The sequence below is a fragment of the Salarias fasciatus genome, chromosome 8 (assembly GCF_902148845.1).
Source record: "Salarias fasciatus chromosome 8, fSalaFa1.1, whole genome shotgun sequence".
NCBI classification, from domain to species: Eukaryota; Metazoa; Chordata; class Actinopteri; order Blenniiformes; family Blenniidae; genus Salarias; species Salarias fasciatus.
The window spans coordinates 16,112,239-16,131,925 of record NC_043752.1 but is presented as its reverse complement, the minus strand read 5'-3'; the positions used below and the strand labels follow the sequence as shown (position 1 = coordinate 16,131,925).

At 43.8% G+C, this 19,687-nt stretch overlaps 2 protein-coding genes across 2 annotated transcripts; both read left to right on the top strand.

The window, feature by feature from the left end:
* The first annotated feature begins 1,670 nt into the window (after nt 1-1,670).
* On the top strand, nt 1,671-11,835 carry lgi1b (leucine-rich, glioma inactivated 1b). The gene is made up of 10 exons (XM_030098485.1): nt 1,671-2,107; nt 2,259-2,330; nt 4,195-4,266; nt 4,757-4,828; nt 7,057-7,128; nt 7,688-7,857; nt 8,053-8,217; nt 8,351-8,571; nt 9,012-9,258; nt 10,473-11,835. The coding sequence occupies exons 1-10, from the start codon at nt 1,917-1,919 to the stop codon at nt 10,820-10,822; spliced, it is 1,632 nt and encodes a 543-aa protein (XP_029954345.1). The 5' UTR covers nt 1,671-1,916; the 3' UTR covers nt 10,823-11,835.
* Nucleotides 11,836-12,703: 868 nt separating this feature from the next.
* Nucleotides 12,704-18,814, top strand: slc35g1 (solute carrier family 35 member G1). The gene is made up of 5 exons (XM_030098409.1): nt 12,704-13,144; nt 15,507-15,687; nt 16,836-16,970; nt 17,078-17,274; nt 18,320-18,814. Exons 1-5 carry the CDS (start codon nt 12,847-12,849, stop codon nt 18,730-18,732), a joined length of 1,224 nt encoding a protein of 407 aa, XP_029954269.1. The 5' UTR covers nt 12,704-12,846; the 3' UTR covers nt 18,733-18,814.
* The last annotated feature ends 873 nt before the right edge of the window (nt 18,815-19,687 follow it).

Sequence of the window (19,687 nt, the reverse complement as noted above, 5' to 3'; positions counted from 1 at the left end):
CAGTTTCCTCCCATAGTCCAAAAACATGCACATCGATGATTCTAAATTGCCTCTTGGTGTGAGTATGAGTATGTGTGGTTTTCTTTCTCTCTGTGTTTACCCTGTGATGGACTGGTGACCTGTCCAGAGTGTGTTCTTCCTTCATCCAGTGACCTGGGATTGGCTCAAGTGGCCTTGATGGATGGATCCTCTTAAAATTCATCTGCATACCTTACTTGTTCAATAAAACACTTTCAAATCTAAGCAGCATTAATTATCTAAATGCAGACTATACGAAAATGTAAAGTGATGCATGCTTCATTAACAAGTTTTTTGAAAAATAAATTGCTTAAACTTCTTGCAAAGTCTTATTTATCAATGACACTGTTTGTCCAAAAAGACAAAATGTAAAAATGTTTTAAGAGAAAGTTATGGCAGACTTAAATGATCAAGTATTTATTTTCCTACTGAAATAAAGTCTTGATCATTAGTCATGGTTTGATGAATGATCTACTCGAAGAAGCAGGAAGGAAGTGGGATGTGAGACAATAACTTCATTTTGGATCAAACAGCCAAGTTTTTCTAGATGAATCACCAATTATGAGATCCTATCAATAATTTCTGCTGAGGGATAGCAAGAGGGGTGTATGTAGGCGCTGAGACAGTCGATGACACATAAAAAGGGTATTGTGCAGTTGGGATGCTGGAGTATAATTCAGTTCGTGAGTTATGAGCCGTGGGGTGAGAGTTCACTTTGGACAAGGAACAAAAGTTTAGTGTTTCAGAGCTTCCTTCAGCTCTCTGACTGCAACACTGGAATGGATGTAGGATGTAGAGCACAATGAGGGACAAGCTGAAAATATTCATTTCTCATTCTTATTTTTAGAGAACTCTTTTACATTGTAAAAAAATATGGGTTTTATATATTTCCACACTTAATCTTAGTGCTTTTTTTTGTATATCTATTTAAACTTTATAAGGACTGTTTAAGTTGTAAATCAAATCAAATTGTAAGAAATTGAATAGAACAGAAACTTTGCAGTGTTGACAGAGAAGCATTTTACTCTTAATAGAGTATTTCTACATACAGAATAAACTGAAAAGAAGTAAATAATCATACATCCAGGGATAAAAAGTGACTGGCATTAAGCATAGAAGGATGAAATTAACAGAGAGACACTGTTAACAAAGAGGACTTATTGTTATTATTATTATAAGTAAGCTATGGAGGAATATGGGGAAATTGGCGGCTGTGTTTTTGCCCCCCTGTGGCAGCTTGTCTTCTTTTCAGTCATTACTATGCCGGAGCCTGGGAGAAAAGAGGCGGTGAATGAGTGGGGCAGGTGCATGTGCACACAGCCTCATGAATAGGAGCGTCCCATTAGCCATGCACGGCTCCGGAGCGCGCATAAATAATAGCTGGCAGAGCTGATAAAAAAGCGCACCTTGGGGCCTTCCTCCCCTCCTCCTCCTCCTCCTCCTCCTCTCCTCCCCCTCTCCCCATCCCTCTCTCTTTCTTCCCTTCTCTTTCTCTCTAATCTCTAATGGCCACCACATTTCATCCCAAATGCAACTTTTCTTGAAGCGGCAGAGGGAAAGCGAGGGATCCCAGCGTCTTTAACAGGATTTTTTTTTTCTTTTGATGTCTTTTTTTTAAATTTCCTTTATTTATTTATTTTTGCTCTCATGTCCCGTATTCCGTCTGTCCCGCATTTGTAATCGTGCGCCCTGCAGAACAAATCCGCTGGACGGGCGCCTTCCGTCCTATTGAGACGCAGGCAGCATAGACACCAGCCTGCATCCTGGGAGGACAGACGCCGATCTGAGGCGAGGAGGGGAGACAAACAAACAAACAAACAAACAAACAAACAAAAAAACAGTGGATCTGGGCGCTCCTTGCAGATTTCGCCTTGGAAGTTGCATGCGCGGCCGACGGAATGGGACGCCCGGGCAGAGGCTGGGGAGGATGGACGCTCCTGGTGTGGCTGCTCGCCGGCAGCCTGGCTCTGGACGCTCGGAGGGTCCGCCAGCCCCGGTGCCCCGCCGGATGCACCTGCACCAAAGATAATGCCCTGTGTGAGAACGTGCGATCCGTGCCTCACACTTTCCCGTCGGACGTCGTCTCGCTGTAAGTGGAAGAAGATGATTTGATTGTGCCCAAAGTGTGTGTGTGTGTGTGTGTGTGTGTGTGTATGTGTGTGTATATATGGTAATAGTCCTTCATTGTCTTTACTGGAGCTGTCTCCATTTTTTCTTAATTTATTCCCTCTTTTGATCAGATCTTTTGTCAAATCTGGATTCAATGAAATCACTGGAGGAAGCTTTGTTCATACACCTGCCCTACAACTGCTGTGAGTATTCTCTATCTATCTATCTATCTATCTATCTATCTATCTAAACAATGAGGCCTGCCTCCCTTTAGAACTTGTCTGGAGGCTGATATGCAGATTTAAAGGGGGGCTTCTCTGTAATGGTGTCAGGATTATGCAATGTACCACATGGCTTCAGCGACTAACAGCAGGGGCTGAGGAGGTAGAAACAGCGCGCTGAGTCGAGATGAAGTGGGCAGAGACAAACAAAGATCATGTTCTGAAGCACGGAGGCGCCACGCAAGTGCGTGGTTTGCCTCGGCACTGCTTTCGCTTCATTGTGTTTGTCTTCACGGGACGAGAGTCTATTGAGCAATTTGTAAAATGCAAATCCCACAAATTAACAGCCAGGCGGGCTCCACGGTGCTCTAATCACACTTCGCGCCGCACATAATAGCACGCCGTCGCCAAGCGTCACTTTGTCTCGGCGGAGCATCTTTGTTGGCATCGGTTCCCTCATATGCTCGGCTGACACTGAATCAGTCCGAACGCGCACCAACTGTCAGACGGAGGCGGAGGTAGGGAGCAGGGGGCTGGATGCAGCCGAGGATGGCGGATGAGGGATTCTTCCCCATCTGGTGTTATTTACTGCTGGGGTGTCTTGACCTGTGTTAACCCCTCGTTAAAGGCGGGGGGCTTCCCCGTGGTCAAAACGAGCAGGTTCGCGGTGTAAAGGTCACCCAGTGTAAACCCTGTTCTTGATTTTGAATCAGCTGCAGCCAAAGAAACCCCCCCCCCCACCCCCACCCCCTCACTTTTCCATTGTGTTGTCATGTTTTCAGATGACACAGAGCAAATAATGGATCACAGTTAAAGGCACAAGCAGCAGAAAATGTCACTTCACGAGCTGCCCTGAGGTTGATAAAGTGTCAGATTCCTCGCACACGGAGTGTGTTTTTCCTGCTATTCTCCTCCCTCCTCCCTCTACTGCTGTACAGTGTGATGGCTCTGGGTAGGAGGGACCTCCTGAATGTGTGTGTGTGTGTGTGTGTGTGTGTGTGTGTGTGTGTGTGTGTGTGTGGAGCGGCTTTGTGACAGCTTCCCGCCGTCCAGCGGGCTCCTGTGTGAGATGATGGCCGAGCACAGAGGACGGCTGCTGTTTGTCCAGCAGTTTGTTCGCTCCGCTATCAAATCCCCACCATCCGATGCTATTTGTGGGCGAGCCGTTGAAGAGGACTCTGGGGTTAATGCTTAACGGAGAGCACCGGAGACAATGCCCGGCGCTTCTCTTGTCCACTTGTGAACGGGAGTGAGAATATGAGTGTTTTGGTTCCGTCAGTAACCGCATGCTGTGGGTGAAAACACTGAATGAGTCTGCTGTCGGCTCCAGTCTCACGCTGCATCTGCTCGTCTGTTTCACTTTCAGAAGTAATGCCACTGCTGAGGAATACCGACGTTGATCAGCGTCTTTAAATAGATATTAAACATCAGGGTTGGTTCAGTCCAAAAGCAACAACCGCGCCAAGGAATCCTCTCTTTTCTGTTTTCTATAGTGTTGTTCTCCTGCTGGAGACTTGAGAGAAAGCTGATATGTGGGTAAATGTGTGTATCCGCCAGGTGACAAACACTCAGCAACACGTATGAAATGAGACAGAAACAACAAATCGGCATACGTGCTGCGTTTGATAAACATGAGAACGCTGTTGCCTGAAAACAAGCGCGGCGTCATGCGTCTTCGCTTCCTCGCCGTGACTGGCTCTCCAAAGAAATACCTACATGTAGCCCAGCTGATCAGTTCTGTACTCACCGCAACAGAGGCCAATTCGTCACTTCAGTTCAGAAACATAAAGAGAAATGTTTGAGACTGAGTGTGTTATAATATTTCTATTGTGTTTTTCTTCCTTAGATTGTTCACAGCAAACTCTTTCGACCTTATTGATGAGGACGCATTCCTCGGTTTAACGCATCTTGAATACCTGTAAGTACTTTTCCCTGTTTGGGTTTTCTTTGCTGTACCATTTATTATTAATAAAGCACACATTCTTGTTGGAATTTTAAAAAACTGGCCTTATTTCAAGTCTTCAGTATGGAAATGCAGCACAGTATCTGTAAATAATACACTTAAATCAAGTGATATTAGCATTTTCCTACATGCCATTTACCTACATACACATTTACATGAAATTTGCTTGGAAAAACTCAAACAGTTAATGTTATTTTTGCAGATTTTTATTGTCACCCCCAACTCAGCTCCCATCTTCCACTGACTAAAATATTTAAAAGCACATTTTCATGCACGCAGTGAAGTTGAGCTTGACCCTTGACATCCCCGTCTCTGCAGCTCCGGTAGATAAGCTGTCTCACGGGGTCACACAAGGTGACAGAATAGTTCTGTGCTGAACGCTTTTCCAGTTGTAATTTGTGTAAATATGTTTCGCCGATGCTCATTCACTTCTTGTCATTTGCAGATTTATTGAAAACAACAAGATTGAATTGATCTCCCCGCACGCTTTCCGGGGCCTGAAAACACTGATCCATCTGTAAGTATCTCACTTTATTTATGGCAATGTCGAAATAAGTCTTCATTATCCCTCGCTTTTTTTCCCTTCTGTTGATCTTTCTATACATCATCCTCCAGCGTTGCGTTCCTATATCTCACTATTTCCTCACCAGTCATGATTACTTTGTCGACGCTAACAGAATGCATCGTCACATTCTCTGCAGAGCGGCTTCCTCAAAATGCAGCAGTTTCAGGAGAATGTAATTGTATATTAGCATTCATGGTATTTTCTCCCAGACTGTGCATAAATTTGCCTTTTCTGTCACCGGATCGCTTTGTCGCCGCCTGCTCTGCGAAGGTAAGCAGAACTGCTGCTGCCAGTGGTCAATCCCCAAGGTGGCTGCGAGCAGGAGCTGAATCAGGCTTCTGAAGGGCAGGTCTGGACGGCTTATTCCAACGCAGATTTGTTAGTGGATTTTTTTTTTAAATTATTTTTAGTCTATAGGGGTAGTAGTGGCAGCCGAAAAGTAAATCCCATTTCTGACTGTGGGTCATCAACCTTCATGAAACTTGTTCCTACACAAAAGAAAGGAAACATGATTCCGTAATGAAGATGACAAACATAAAAAAAGCCAGACAACGCCTTCCAAGACCCGCTTTCGTAAACACTCCATGAAATGCTAAGCCTGCCAAAAACTACATGCAGCTGAGAACGTGAGTGACCTGCAGGTCAGGCCTAAATATAACTGTCCTGTAACCTTAAACCCCGTGACCTAAAATCTGCATTCGACTCCTGGACAGGTTGTCCTTTGGACATTTTGTGCTTATATAATGCAGTAAAAACAAATGACACGTGTTCTTTACCCTTCAGTGCTACAAGCGGAGCTTTACTTTGCTCACTGTGGGACAAATCACTTGACAAAGAACAACTAAATTTAAAGATAATTTAAATTTTCTATGGTTTGCAGTATATGTGGTGCAAAATTATATTTCTCTACTTTCTAGTAGTGTTGGAATTATTTAGCTGTTTAAATATTCGAGGACAGTTTTGTCAAACACAATTCAGGGGCCATTTACAGACTGGTAAAACAGAGCCATAATAAACCTGAAATTTAAACTCTAAAGTTTATATTTGTTTAGGAGTAGAGTATATGTGATGAAAATGTCTATAGTTTGGCAAAAACCAAACAATTTGTACAGAAAATGACTACAATATCAGCATAAAGTTGACGTTAATGATACCTTCTGGTGCAAAATGCGGAGAAATGTCCCCCAAAAAATTCCTCATGCTGTTGCATTATGCATATTTTTACAAACTCACCGTCACAGCATGGCAAACAATGCATTTTAAATAAAACAGCCTGTAATGCCCTCAAACACTAGTCATATCCTGCCTCCGGTATGGGGCGTTTGATCTCGAATTGAAACTATTTCCCAATAAGTGATCAAACAATCTGTTGACAGTGAACCCAGAATTATCCGTGTGTTAGCGCCCTTCCTTTTTCCCTACTTTCTAGCTTAGAAAAGTAAACAAACTCTACAAAAAAGATGAACTAACAGCATCATGGGGGACTTTAAATGCAACGCACGCAGTAAATGCATTATTAAAGGACGCAGACGGGCGTCCTGTCGGAGTCCTGTCCACCGTGCTCTAACCTAATCTGTTTGGAGAACGCATTCTTGCACAAACTTTAAACAAAATGGTCTCTCTTCTCCGGGAGGCCTCGTCTCAAATAAATAATGCAGCTTCCATGAATTAGGCTGACATTTCATTTCATTCACATCTCCCCCGGTTTGAGAGTTCAGGCTCTCAGTCACAAATGAAAAGTCTCCGTCGTGTCTGTTTCTCGCCGTTTGGCCTTTTTTACCGGCTGGCACACAAAGCAAGAAACTTAACGGCACTGGCAGAGGGGAGCGTTGTGTAAGGTAGTTCAACAAATAAAATAGTAATAATGTAGGGGTTTGGGTCTCAGTTGTGGCTGATTTTAACATGGAAACAATGGCGGCGTCAATCCGTCGCTGATTGTCTGGCTCTCCTCCACTTCGCCGCTGATAATTTCAAGCACCTGTTATTTGATTGCGCTGCGAAGATTTGTGTCCTGATCTCTCCTTTGCCGAGACTGGCTCGCTTGTTATGTTGTGTTTACTCTCCGCCTCCTCAAATCAGTCCCGCTAACGTCCAATGAAAAGCTCCATCCGTCGGCGGCGGACGCCCGCTCTACTTCTAATCTAATCACCGTGTGTATTATTTTCCTCTTTGTTGATTAGGAGTCTGGCTTACAACAACCTTGAGACGCTGCCCAAGGATGTTTTCAAGGGAATGGATGCTTTGACTAAAGTGTGAGTTTGTATTTCAGTGCATCCACGCTCATTTACCTTCTCGTGCTCATTTGTACCGAATGTAATTTTCAGTGTGATGAAATGTAACTGATAGGCAGCAAGCTTGGTTAGAATCTATTTTAAAACATTCAAATGGAATGAGTTTGGAAAGGTTTGGAAAGTATTCCTTGCTGCGGTGGGGACAATCAAAGGTAGATAATAATCAGAAGGAGAGCATCTGGGGAAAGCTTGGGTTAAGGAGCCAGAATGCCAATGCAAACAAATGGTGAGCAAGTCAATTATGGAGAGAAGATCTAGATCCCGGCTCTGCTCCCACTGATACAATCAGATGTAATAATGTCTGTGTCTGTGTTTCAGCACACTCATCTAAAGTTAATAGCTACTCAAAGCGAGAGTGTGTGATGAAGGGAGGCCACCCTGGAGATAAGACACTTGTTGTGGCTCGGATGGCCTGAAGCCAAATTGAGAGAGAAAGAGAGGCAGGAGGCTGCACATTTCCGGAAAACACCTCCCAGCATCCCCCCCCCCTATCATTCATACGTGTGATTTATCAATGCAGGGATCTGCGGGGCAACAGCCTGATATGCGACTGCAAGCTCAAGTGGCTGGTGGAGTGGATGCATCACACCAACGCCACCCTGGATCAGATCTACTGCAGCGGCCCGCCCATCCACCAGGGGAAGAAGATCAACGACCTGCTGCCGCACTCGTTTGACTGCATCACGGCAGGTGTGATTTCCCGTTGTTTACAGCCGCGGATCTCTGTTTTCCCAGCTGCCTCCATCGCTGCCGCTCCGTGGCATCCCGTCGTCGACATTGTTCCGCGCCTCAAATGTGTTTGCACAGATAATCCCGCGCAGTCACTCCATTATTTGCCTTTTTGAACGGATCACAAACACAGACTTCATGTCATCCTTTTTGCAGAATTCGCTTCTTATCAGTCGATGAAGTTTGAATCGATTTCGGTGGAGGCCTTCACCTTTGGTAAGGAACAATATGTTGTGTTTGCTCAGCCCTTTGCTGGGACCTGCAGTTTCCTGGAATGGGACCACGTCGAGATGACCTTCAGAACCCATGACACCATCCAGAGTGAGTGGAAAAGCAGATGAATGCAAACAAAGTGTGTAACCATTAGTGAAAAGATGGATGACAGCCAGGAGTTTAAATGTCTTAACTCTGGTCACGATCAAGAGTTTTTTTTCTTTTTGCGTTTCCTGCCAAGGCACCTCCACCGTGGTCTGCAAGCCCATGGTCATCGACAGCCACCTGTTCGTCATCGTCGCCCAGCTGTTTGGCGGCTCGCACATCTACAAGCGCGACACCTCCGCCAACAAGTTCATCAAAATCCAAGACATCGACATCCTGAAGATCCGCAAGCCCAACGACATCGAGACGTTCCTGATCGACGGAGAGTCGTTCTTCGTCATCGCCGACAGCTCAAAGGTTGGTTGCTTTCCCATTCGAACCGAAAAAAAAAACAAAAAACAAACGGCGGTGTAGGTGCCATTGTGTCCGGACCCCGCCTGAATAAAGCTGGTCTAATCTTCTCCTCCCACCATGTCAGCCAGTCCTTCCCCCGGCGTCGCTCTCCGCAGCGTGTCAGTTTGCGTCTGCTCCTGCTGATTAGGCTTGTATTGCCAAATGTTCACATATGCTCCCACATATGCTTGGGGACACTTTGGTGTTCGTGCGCACGCACACGCACGCGCGCACACACAAGCATAGCTTCGTCGATTTGCTGCTTAATGTTTGTCATTTTTTTTTAATCGCTTCCTCTTTTTGTAAATTGCGGCTTAATTAAAAATCTGTTCGTTACATTAAAAACACGTTTTGAATAAAAAGCTGACACAGGTTGATGGGTTTTTTTTCTCGGTAATTTCCAGGCTGGCTCCACAACAGTGTACAAGTGGAACGGCAACGGCTTCTACTCGCATCAGTCGCTGCACCCGTGGTACCGGGACACGGACGTGGAGTACCTGGAGATCTCCAACAAGCCACACCTGATTCTGTCCAGCAGCTCGCAGAGGCCCGTGGTGTACCAGTGGAACCGGAGCCAGAAGCAGTTCGACCGCCGGACCGACATACCGGAGATGGAGGACGTCTTCTCGGTCAAGCATTTCGCGGTGAAAGGTGAGGGCCGCGGTTTGAATACCGGCGTGTTATGCGCACAACACTAGTAAACACAAGGAAGAAAAAAAAGAAATGAAGAGATACATCAGTGAGCTTGACCTAGTTTGACATGCTTCATATACTGTGGCGATCACTGTTCAGTCTTCAAAGCATTGATTCTCTCCCCCGGAGGCCACAGAGCGCTTTGGGGTGAACAGCAGCAGGAGGAATCTGGGACGAAGGAGGAGAAAGTCTTTACCCAGCAGGGATATTTTTTTCATCTTTTTCATTTTTTTAGAAGACATTATGATAGAAAAACACAAATGGTAGGGTTTTTATGACTTGAAGTGTTCTGGAGATAAATTCGAATGATAAAATAACCCTTTGTGCAAAGCCATAACTATAACAACAGTGGTAGGCAGTTTACACACGACTGTCATTTAAAAGCCGCAAACCAACACTTCTGCTTTTATATGGATCTCAACAGTCCTTAACAATAATATTTTACAATGTGAAACAGATGATAACATCTGCGCTGTAACCATAAATTAGTTCTTGGTGTTTGGAAAAATATGACTTTAGGGGAGAAGTTTAGTGTAAACTTTGCGAGGTGGGGAACACGCTGTTTCTGCATTTTCACATATTCCTGCTAAAAACAGTAAATAAGAAGGTCAGTGTGCCAGACATAGTTGAAATTTTCAGTGCTGTCGATGTAGTCCTTCAATCTTTGGCAAAGAAAAAAATAAACTCAACAAGAATTTGATATTAAAAAGCTCTTATTTAGCACAAATCACACAATCCTATAGACACAAGGGAAAGTGTATTACTGAATTCACGGGGTCTTCAGTGCTAAAACGTAATGTGTGCTGCGTGTTTAATGGAGGGTTTTACAGTAGGGTCAATATTTTCCTTAATGTGGTTGGTTTAATAAAAACATTTATGACTGACAGTCTTGGTGGTAATTTATCGCTCTCGGTCGCATTTCATCGGCATTCATTCATTCCGAACGCTGTAAGAGGCAATCCCATTAAATCTGTCCATAATTCATGGCTGTACAACGCTATCCGCACTTTTTCCGTTCTTAAGGGGACTCATTTAGGGCTCTTACTTGAGAGCTTTTGATTACGAGCGAGGAAATATTTTAGGATTACATAAACTGTTTTGGTGAGCTCTTCTATTTCCGGTCGCGGTTCTTTAAACTGAACAGGCTTCTTGGATCTTTGTCTTTCTCAAAGGTGATCTATTTATATGCCTGACAAGATTCATCGGGGACTCCAAGGTGATGCGCTGGGACGGTGCCATGTTTAAAGAGGTCCAGACGTTTCCTTCCCGCGGGTCTATGGTGTTCCAGCCCGTCTCCATCGGCAACTGGCAGTACGCCATCCTCGGCAGCGATTATTCACTGACACAGGTTTACCAATGGGACACCAAGAGAGGCCAGTTTGTCCCATCCCAGGAGCTGAATATTCAGGCTCCCCGAGCGTTTTCTGTGCTCTCCATTGACAACAGAGTGTTCCTACTTGCATCCAGCTTCAAGGGGAAAACACAGATCTACGAACACCTCATGATCGACCTGAGTAATTAAATTACATATTTTGATTGGGGAAGAAGTGGCGATTTTTGCATAAAGCATCCAAGTCACATTTTGAATCCGCCAAACCAAGTTCAGACAAAAAAAAAAAAAAACACATTCAAGACATAGTTCAACTTGTCTGAAGAGATTTTTCTAATATATTTCTGGATTTTTAAGCTAATTTAGGGAGGAATTAATGACTGGATCGGTGTAGTGCTGATTCTTTTTACTTTGAGAAAACTCAACATACGTTCTTTGACACTGAAAATGTACAGTATTTTACGTGATCCCTGATAGCGACCGCAAACCACGCTGACTTTGATAAAGTAATTCTATTTTTCTCGACGCCTTTTTTGCTACGTTTGAAAATCTAACCGACGGGTGTTCAGAATATTTTAAGCTTGTTTTAAGCTCCTTCATAGGACATTCGCTGCATTGATAGTTGACAGTTATTTACTCAAAAACATTGAAAAATACTTCTCTGATTCCATGATGCCTGTCAAGAAAATGGAAGCGATCATTTAGGACGAGACGTTTACCAACGTAGTTTCATCTCCGCTGCAGTTTAGTGGAAAAAATCTTCAATCTGAATCTTAAATTCCCTCCTGTGTTTGATGATAAAATGACAACACAGCTGCCAGAAAGGCAACCCGTGCATCAATCCTTATAATATACCTGCAAAATCAGTGTGAGGAACTTAAAAAAAAAACAAAACAAAACAATAATCTCTACCCTGCCTGTTCTCAATTGAGCAAGACTGTACGCATGATACCGACAGTGGTGGTGTGGAGTTACCATGAATGACTTACTGGAAGCGTCCCACTGTGTCACCAGGCGCTCTCTCTTTCACTGCTCTCTTGCCCCCTTTCTCCCTAATTGACAAAAACCATTGTTGTCTTTACTCCGCAGCTAAAAGCCAACCACTGTGCAGCGCACACTACCTGTGCTTTCACACAGTCCTCTTATTCCAACACAAAAGAAACTGAATATTGATAACAATTAACTTTCACTGACAACAATCTGCCAAAAATGATGTTTACGTTTTTGCAGTGCTGTGCAATTTCTATTACTTTTCTAGGTAGATGGGACCACACTGTGTGTTTTTTTTAATAAGCTGTGTGATTCTGTGTAGACTTAGTTGGCATAACAATTAAATTCAAAGTTACATTCATCCTGAGCTTCGACTTGCTTGTGTCCGTCCAGTCTAGTTTGTGGGGGGAGTAGAGGGTTTTAGCCAATTCTTTGTCATCCTGCTCAGTGTATTTTATGTACAGTGGTAATAAAACACTAAAACGCTAAATCAGAGATCTCATTTTTGAATCGTCATTGAAAATACACATTTAAATACCTTTTGTTCTTAAGTAGTGTGTTTTTTTGCATATGCTTTCGGTGAGTTATGTTCATGTGTTGATGGCTTTCTGTAAGAAAAAACTGATTTTACATGAGCATTGTAAGGAAAATAACCCCAGTGTTAAATAGTAGAAGAAAACTTCCTGGTGACCCTGAACTGGTTTTAAATTCGGAAGAGAAATCAGGGGATTTCTGTGGGAAACAAATCTGAGGAGTCAGTGAGGAATTGTGTATTGTGTACATGCTTTAAGGAGCTTTGTGTTGTTAGATTACATCATAAATCACCATGATCAGAGAAAACATGCAGAAAATGACTACTCTTTTTTTCTTAAAGTCTGAATTGAGGAGGTGTAGGTGGCTCCACCCTCCACAGGAGTCCTACTTTATTTTCCCAGGTGTCAATTGATTTCCCACCCTGGCCTGAACCACACGCCAGGTGAGTTTTGGTTGGCTCTCGTTTCCACAGCTGCCTCTGAAATGGGCGTGCACGTCGGGGAATGGTTTAGTTGCCCAGCACGGCCGGCCCGGGTTCATTTCTGCCCCCCTGTGGGTAAAGTAACCAGCGCGCGGGAGTCCGGCGCGGTTAGCCATTAACCTGGTCTCCTCGGTCACTGTGGACACCGGAGGAGGAGAAGGGCAGCTCGCTCCCACCGAGGCATGCTGCCGCTCGGCCGCCACATCTCACCATGAGCGACCGCGAGCACCGCGCGCGCGGCGGCCGGGACTCATCCGCGGAGGACGGCGCGACGGTGACCTTCCACAAAGCGGACGGCCGCGACCGAGGGGAGCGCGCGGAGGAGGAGGAGGAAGCGGAGGAGACGGTGCATCTGCACACGAACTGCCATGTGTCGTACGAGCGCGAGCGTGATGCTGGAAGGGAGGCGGAGGAGGATGAGGATACGCCGGCGGGAGGAAGCGAGAAGAAGACGCTGTGCCCGGCGGCGACGTGCGTCACCGCACCCCGCGAGGGACGCGCGCGCGAAGGTAGAGTAGAGCGCCGTCTCGTCGCTCCACGCGCTTTCTGGAGAAGAGAGGTGATAGAAAGTCAAGCCGGCCACTTCCTGGGTGACCCGACGTTACACAACCGAGTCAGCGATAACGGGCCCGTCACGTGTGCGCGGTTAGCCTATTGGACGGGATTTATCCGAGGAGGCTCACACGCGCTCATAAACTTGACACGTTGTTCTTTATTCTTTATTCCAACATCAAATCCAGCGTGAAAACACGAGATCAGACCTTTCAGATGTTTTTGTCAGTTCAGTCGTGACCTCGTCGTGTACCGTTTTGAAGCCAATAATTTAATTTATTTGTGTGTCTGTTTCAGTCTGAAGTCGTTTTAAACCTACACTCTACTACAGTACATTAAGAAATGTGCAATGAGATCTGCGGTATTTAAGTTGTGACACTCCATATCAAGTTAATACACACTGAATGATGAATTATGTTAAAAATCAGAAGTACGTATTTCCTAAGTGAGTCATATTTAGAGTGCTTTGAATTGTCAGAGACTAGTAGTACAGTAAATGTGATGAAAATGTCTTCTTAGAAAATCTCAACATGAAGCCAATTTTAATGATACCTTCTGGTTCCTGGTTGTGGTTAAAATAAATAAATCTCCTTAAACTGTGGCATCATGCTGCTGACAAACTCACCCTAACGGCTTGGCTCTGAGCTTAGTTTGATAGCAATAAGGTAGCGGTTTTTCATGGCAACCTCACCAATGCCTCAGCTTGGATCTCACAGTTGCATTTTGTGTACTTCTCTTAGAAAATGTTGGAAAAAAAAATCCATCTTTTCTCTGAAATGCTTGGTGGGCTGGATTGGAATCTCTTGCGGACTGGTGCTGGCCCATGGGCCTTATGTTTGACACCCTTGGTAGATGCATTGAAGGTCTTTATTTGGAGTCAGTGGGTAAGAGGCAATCTTTAGGGGAGCTAAAGGCCATCCGCAGAACTACTTTAACTATAAAAAGTGAAATTTATGATTTTGTTTGTTGACCTTTGTATTGTTGACCTTTATTGGACAGATTTAGTGGGTTTTTTTTCTTTTTGAAATTACTCAGGCCATATATGTTTCTGATATGTCGGTCAACGTATGGTCCATTGGTCAAGGTTTACTTGAGCAATATCACAGAGGATGTGCTGCTGTTACTGCATGTCAGCAGTGCTGTGATCAATACAGTTGTGCTGAAGTTCATTCCAGCCTTGAACGTGATATTGCTTTCGTCCCGGAGTCACAATATTGCGATTTATTACTCGACAACAGTTAAAGTGAGCAGTTGGATTTATATTGACTGCAGTAGTGCCATAACGAAGTTACTGTTTCAAAACAGACGATGCATTTTGTGTGATCGGATTCTTCGCTGACTAACTTTTATGACATTATTGTGCCCCGCCCTATGAAGATTGGGTAGAAGCTTTGTTTCTGTAAGCCGAGCCAGTTTGTCCAAAGTCCAACAATATCCAAACTCAACAATATCGACTTCTTACAGTGAGTACAGTGCAGAATGCAAGAGGTTATTCTGCATCTGCCTCACATTCCAGAGGCTGATTTTTAGATTCAGAGTTTGTGCAAGACATTGCAGGAACTCAAAGATGAACATATGCAGAAATGATGCAAAAAACGAGATGAAGATGAGTTTGTGTTGTTGAGCTGGTATTTAGTCAGTGTATCCTCCAAAGTGAGCAGATTTTCTGTCTCTCCTCCATATTTGTCTGCTCAGTCTTTCAGTACAAATTGGCCCAACAAGCTTGTGTTACCGAGCCACTCAATGAAACAAGAGCAATGTCAACTCCGGTCCCTGCACAGTACTGTACTCCGTGATAAGCAGGTTTATGCCGTTTACTGAAGAGTCCCAATCTTCCAACAGACATAAAGACCCAAAACCTCAGGCGCTGTGTATTACAGACACTCGATATGCAACAGGGACACGGAATGAACTTCAAAATATTATTGCAATACCATATCTTTTTACAAAATATGCAATTCGATCTACCGGCATCCCTGACTAGGGTTAAGAAAGTAAATATTATATCTATAATCTGCAGCTTGGTGAATACAAAGAAGGCTTTCTTGTGCAACCCCAGGCTGGAATCGGATCTCTTCAAACACGTCAGTTTGTATCTCTACACACAGGGTTTGGAAACACTACCTCACAGTCTTTTGGCATATCATTCGTTTGTGGTTTTGGCAACTGAGTTTTTGTTGCGGTCACAATGAGTTCAGTATCTTACCCTCAGCATGAAATGAAATATAGATCAGTTTTACTCGTCTTCAGTGTCCCTGTGTACTTCTTCCCTCCAGTGATACTTCTCTGGCTTTTTGTTTTTTTTTTTTCCCCCCACAGATGCAGAGAAGCCTAAAAGATGTCCGGGTCTCGGGTTGTTCTACGCCCTCCTGTCCACATTTTTATTCTCCACCATCACCGTCCTGGTGAAAACGATCCAGGGAATCCACGCCATAGAGATCAGTGCCATACGCTGCTTCTTCCAGATGCTCTTTGTTGCACCGTTGCTCATCTACCACAAGTAAGCATGCCTCTAATGTCAGGTTTAAGTCAAACACAGTCCGACGCTGTGGTTTCATAATGCTCCCAAACACTGTTCACTCTTTAAACCAGCAATTTGCTGTGACTAGAGTAAGACTTTAATGCTTCTTTACCAGCAGTTTTTCTCATGGGAAACTGGCTTTGGTGCTTTATTCCTTATCATTAGGCTTAAAGGTAAAAGTTTCAGTCACACAAATCTTTGTAAGGTTGCTGCTTACAGTACTAGACCGTACCTCTCCGTTACCTCTCACACACTCTGCTCAGCCTACTTATTAGCCAGCGGTAGAATGGGTCAAACAATGGGAGCATAGAATGTTTTGCTTAGTATGATATATTTGGAGGTTCGCACTTTTTCTTTTTCTTTCTTTCTTTCTTTCTTTTTTTTTTTTTTTTTTTTTTAAAGACCACCCAAACACACAAACATTGTCATTTTTGCCATCCATACATTGGAGAAGTACTCCAAATGAAGTGTGTGTAGTACACAGATAAAAGTGATATATAAGATAATGTGTGTATACTCTTAATTAATCTTTTTGTTTTGTTACAATACGTACATGCAACCTACAGTAGGATCGATGTTTGAAACAATCCAGGTGAAACTGTTATAATTATACACTGAGTTGCCAAAAAATAAGAAACCCAGACAATGGAAATACAGTGTGGGAAAAACAAACTTCTGCCAGTCATTGTTTTTCTTTGCCCATCTGTTGCAGCAGCATGGTCGGATTTACTTTGCTAAATCCAACTCGTATAAATTTATAAATTGCCCTGAAACGGAATTGAAATCAAAGTGAAATCACGAGAGCCGCTTCCAGCGCTTCTACTCATGCATCTTCCCGCTCATCCATCCGTCCATCTATTCATTGTCCACATTTTTCTTTATTCCTACATTAGTTCATTGTCTCATTTTTTCTTATAAAGCTCAAGCATGCATCCATTCATCACTGTCATCCCCACATTACCCTCAGTCATCCTTATCTCCTGCCATCCAGTCATTTGTCATCCTGTTTTTTTTCCCCCCAGCCACCCCTTCTTATGATTTTGTGTTTATAACTTCCTCTATCAGTCTAGTCATCCGTCCATTCACTCATCCTTGCATCCGTCATCCTCCTATCTTTGCTCCTCCAGGACAGGTTTCCTTGGTCCCAGAGATAAGCGCATATATTTGCTGCTTCGCGGCTTCCTTGGTTCCAACGCCATGATCATGCTCTTCTATGCAGTTCAGCAGATGCCGCTGGCGGACGCCACTGTCATCGCCTTCAGGTGAGCGTGGGAACAACTCAACCGATTGTAGTTTAGATGTAGTTCTTCCCCTGGTTCCTGAAATAGCCAGGACAAATCTGTTGCTAACCTCTGACTCTTTCTTTCAGCAACCCAGTGTTCACCTCTCTTCTGGCTTGGATCTTCCTGAAAGAGAAATGTACAATCTGGGACTGTGTTTTCACTGTTTTCACCATCACTGGAGTGGTCCTCATTGCCAGACCGCCGTTCCTCTTCGGCGAGGCTCTTGGAGGCTTTGAGACCGACTACAGCAAGCACATGAAGGGGGCCATCGCTGCCTTAGCAGGTGATATAACTGACCAGGCAGCTGTGTCAGAACTGTGTTCACACTCGTGGTCCGGATTAAAACAGCAGCCAGGAGAGCTGAATGTAATTTAACCTCCTGGAACATCGGGGTCGGCTGCAAGATGCTCTTCCTCCTCATTAATCATAGTTCTGAGTGGGGGGGGTCTCCGCTCGGTCATGGTGCCTGAATAGCTTCTGTCATAAAGGTCCTTTTGAAGTGTTGAAGTGTGGTGCATTTATAAAACAGGGGCAGGGGTCAATCTGTAAGGGAACCAGCAAGGTTTTAGCTGCTTGTGTCGGCTGTTTAGATTAGATGGAATTTGTCACCCATAAATATTCTAATTAAATCTCTTGGTTTTATATTAACTGCCGACCCTTAAATCCTAATTGCTTGTTTTATGTGCCTGAAGTATCTCAGAGTGTGGCTCAAATGCCAGCAAAATAAATTCAGTTTATTTTTCTTTCGGATGTTGAGCAGTTTGACATTCATAGCAGATTCTGGTAGAGAAATGTAAGGGGCTAGAGTCCTGGCATTGGTAGGAGCCATGCCAGCTATTGTGAGTCATTTCCTTATTTATACATCTTCCAGGATCAATTAAATCGTCATTTTAACATAGACGGACTGTAGAATGTAAAAAATTGCTGGTTTACTGCAGAGAAAAAAAACAAGAATATTTCTTTAATATCATAGCTTGATTAAAATGTGAACAGCTTGATGACGAGGACTGCTGAAATATCAATTCTAAATTGAACCAAGACGTTCATTGATCGATTCATGGATTATGAGCCGACAGTTACCTTTCGCATCAACAAAATCCAAAAATTAGGCTTTTAGGAGAGAAACCAGTTTCGCTAAGCTCCTGTTTACTAGACAAGGAGAAGCTTAATTATCCTGCAATTGAAAAGTAATTTACATTTCCTTACATATAAACTCAATACACATTGCATCAATAGCACACAGTTCTTTTTTTTCTGATTTTTGATTTACAGATGTATGTATTTTGTGTCTCATTCACTTTTTTCTTTTCTTTTTTTTTTCTTTGTAGCTGCAATCGCAGCTGCTTGCACGTTTGTTATCCTCCGGAAGTTGGGGAAGAGCGTCCACTACTACCTCTCCGTCTGGTATTACGCCGTCATCGGCCTGATCGAGTGCATCGTCGTCGTGTCCGTCCTCGGGGAGTGGAGGCTCCCCTCCTGCGGCCGTGACCGCTGGCTGCTGGTCCTGATCGCCGTCTTGGGCGTCGGCGGCCAGACCCTCCTCACCAAGGCCCTGCAGCTGGAGAAGGCCGGGCCCGTGGCCCTGATGAGGACCGGCGACGTGGTGCTGTCCTTCATGTTTCAGTTCGTCTTCTTCAACCGGGCGCCCACCCTGTGGAGCCTGGGAGGGGCGCTGTGCATCGTGGCGAGCACCAGCGGCATAGCCCTGAGGAAGTGGTATATCATGACTCGCAAGAGTTGACAAGCAGGAAAATCCAGCATAGAAGTAGTATTACCTTTCTGTAATATTAGTTTTTACACTTTCCGTCTTGATATACTCAAGAACACAGAAGCTATATATACTTTTTTCAGTTGTTTTTTTTTTGTTAATATGCAAATCAAACCCTGTGGGGGTTTTTAGCTCTGCAGAGAGCCAGAAACAGGACTATAGACCCATAATGTTGGAGGTCTGTTCTGAGTTTGTGATAGTTTGATATTCATAATTATATATGCATAACTTTATTTCTATAGTTCAGTCTCACTTAGGTAGAGATTGGAAAAAAAGAAATACCTACTGCCTTAAACGAAATCCTGCTCCCTGGATCCTCCCTGGCCAAATGAATAGTTTGCTGTAGTGTTTTTTATTTTTTTTTTTCACCTTTTGAAAAAGTGTGCAGTACTCTGTGTTTCAGTCAGTTCCTTTAGTTTTGACCTGGATTAAATCCAAAGAGAATTTTTTTTTTTATATGTACTAAATTATTTTATCTATTTCTAAATGCAGTTCACTGAAAGTGGAGTAAGAATCACAAAGCTATGACTTGTGATATAAAGTAAATTTTATGAAGGAAACTGCGATTACTTGAAAATCTTTAGAGCTCTAAAATAATCCCCCCCCCCCCCCCCCCCAGAATCTTACACTGTATGAAGTGTGTTTTCACTAGCTTTGAAGTGCCTTGTGTAAAGATCTTCAACCTCCAGGTTCTCTCATGGTACCTGCTCAGTAAACTGCAGATTTTAGCCGTAATGGTCCTGAGGTTTTTACATCGATGTTTGTGTGTTAAGTGTAAGTTCCTCTGCATTGATGTTGGTGGTTCTCGGTATTTTCAGGGATTTTCTGTGGTGTTTGTATTACTTGTTTGTAATATCTTGGGGCTATAATTTCAGCTTCAATGCTGAGCTTAATTCCTTTGTGATGTTAAAACCTTTTGAACTAACCA